The 1,020-nt window shown below is 69.1% G+C and overlaps 1 protein-coding gene across 1 annotated transcript in view; it reads right to left on the bottom strand.

Annotated features, from left to right (window-relative positions):
* Positions 1-1,020, bottom strand: part of CEP131 (centrosomal protein 131) — an 18,137-nt gene continuing 17,117 nt past the window's right edge. Inside the window, 3 exon segments of the mRNA XM_025047101.1 lie at positions 1-240; positions 311-371; positions 963-1,015. Coding sequence (XP_024902869.1) covers positions 166-240; positions 311-371; positions 963-1,015 — 189 coding nt within the window. The 3' untranslated portion in view covers positions 1-165.

Below are 1,020 nucleotides of genomic sequence, written 5' to 3'. Positions count from 1 at the left end.
TGTTAAGAAACATTTCTTTACTATTAAAATGCAGCCATGGTGCTCTGCCCGCCAGACACCGAGCACGGGCCAGAGGGACGGAGGGAGGCCGGGGCGGTGTCCACCTCCTGCCGGGACCCGAAGCCCTGCTGCCGTTGGCCTGTCCACGCCGTGGGTGGCAGGCAGTCACTTGGTGCTGGGGAATGGCCGCCTGCGCTGTTCCAGCAGCTCCTCCAGGTGGTCAGCCCGCTTCATCGCGGCCTGCAACACGCACCCAACGTGGTCAGGCCCGGGCTGCCCCCTCCCGCCGGCCAGCCACCGCGGGACTCACCTCGTGCTGTCTCCGGAGGCTGCTCACGGCCTCCTCCTTCTTTGCCAAGGCCGTCTTCACCCTGCAGGGGACACATGGTGGGGTTCTGTGGGGTGCCCCTACCCAGGCCCCAAACCCAACCGTGGCTCCGAGAGCAGTAATGTGGCTGGTGGGGATCCCCACCCCCATGGGAAAGGAGGAGCAGCTGTCCTGCCCCGTTTCCAGTCCTGCTGAGGGCACTGGGCCAGCTGGAGGGGTGGAAAACCAGAGCTGTGGCCCCACGGCCCGCCCCAGGCCGATGCCCGGAGAACCAGCCTCCACGCGAGCCGGACCCGCAGCGGGGGCGCTGGCACGCGCCTCAAGAAGGGCGAGGGCCCCGACCCCAGGCTGCCCTCAAAGTGCCTGCGGCGGGTGGGCCCGAGGACGGACAGGTGACCAGGAAGGGTGGAGGGGTCCCAGGGGTGTGCCGACCCTCACTGTTGCCCTCGTGGGGCCTCCACCCATCCCGCACAGCACTCGCTCCAACCAAGCGGGGGTCCTGGGGCCAAGTGCCACAGGGAGACACGACCGGGACCCTCACACACAGAGCCCCCAGCGGCCACGTCAGCTGCTTGGAGAACGAGCGTGGCCCCCGCCGTGCTCCCCGAGGCCCCTGGCCCAGCCCGGCACCCACCTGCCGTGCACTTGCTCCAGCTCCGCCTGCTTCTCTCGCGTGAGCCGCTCCAGCTCCA

This window comes from Pteropus alecto, unplaced genomic scaffold, assembly GCF_000325575.1.
Source record: "Pteropus alecto unplaced genomic scaffold, ASM32557v1 scaffold134, whole genome shotgun sequence".
Lineage (NCBI taxonomy): Eukaryota > Metazoa > Chordata > Mammalia > Chiroptera > Pteropodidae > Pteropus > Pteropus alecto.
This window is presented reverse-complemented; position numbering and strand designations above follow the sequence as displayed.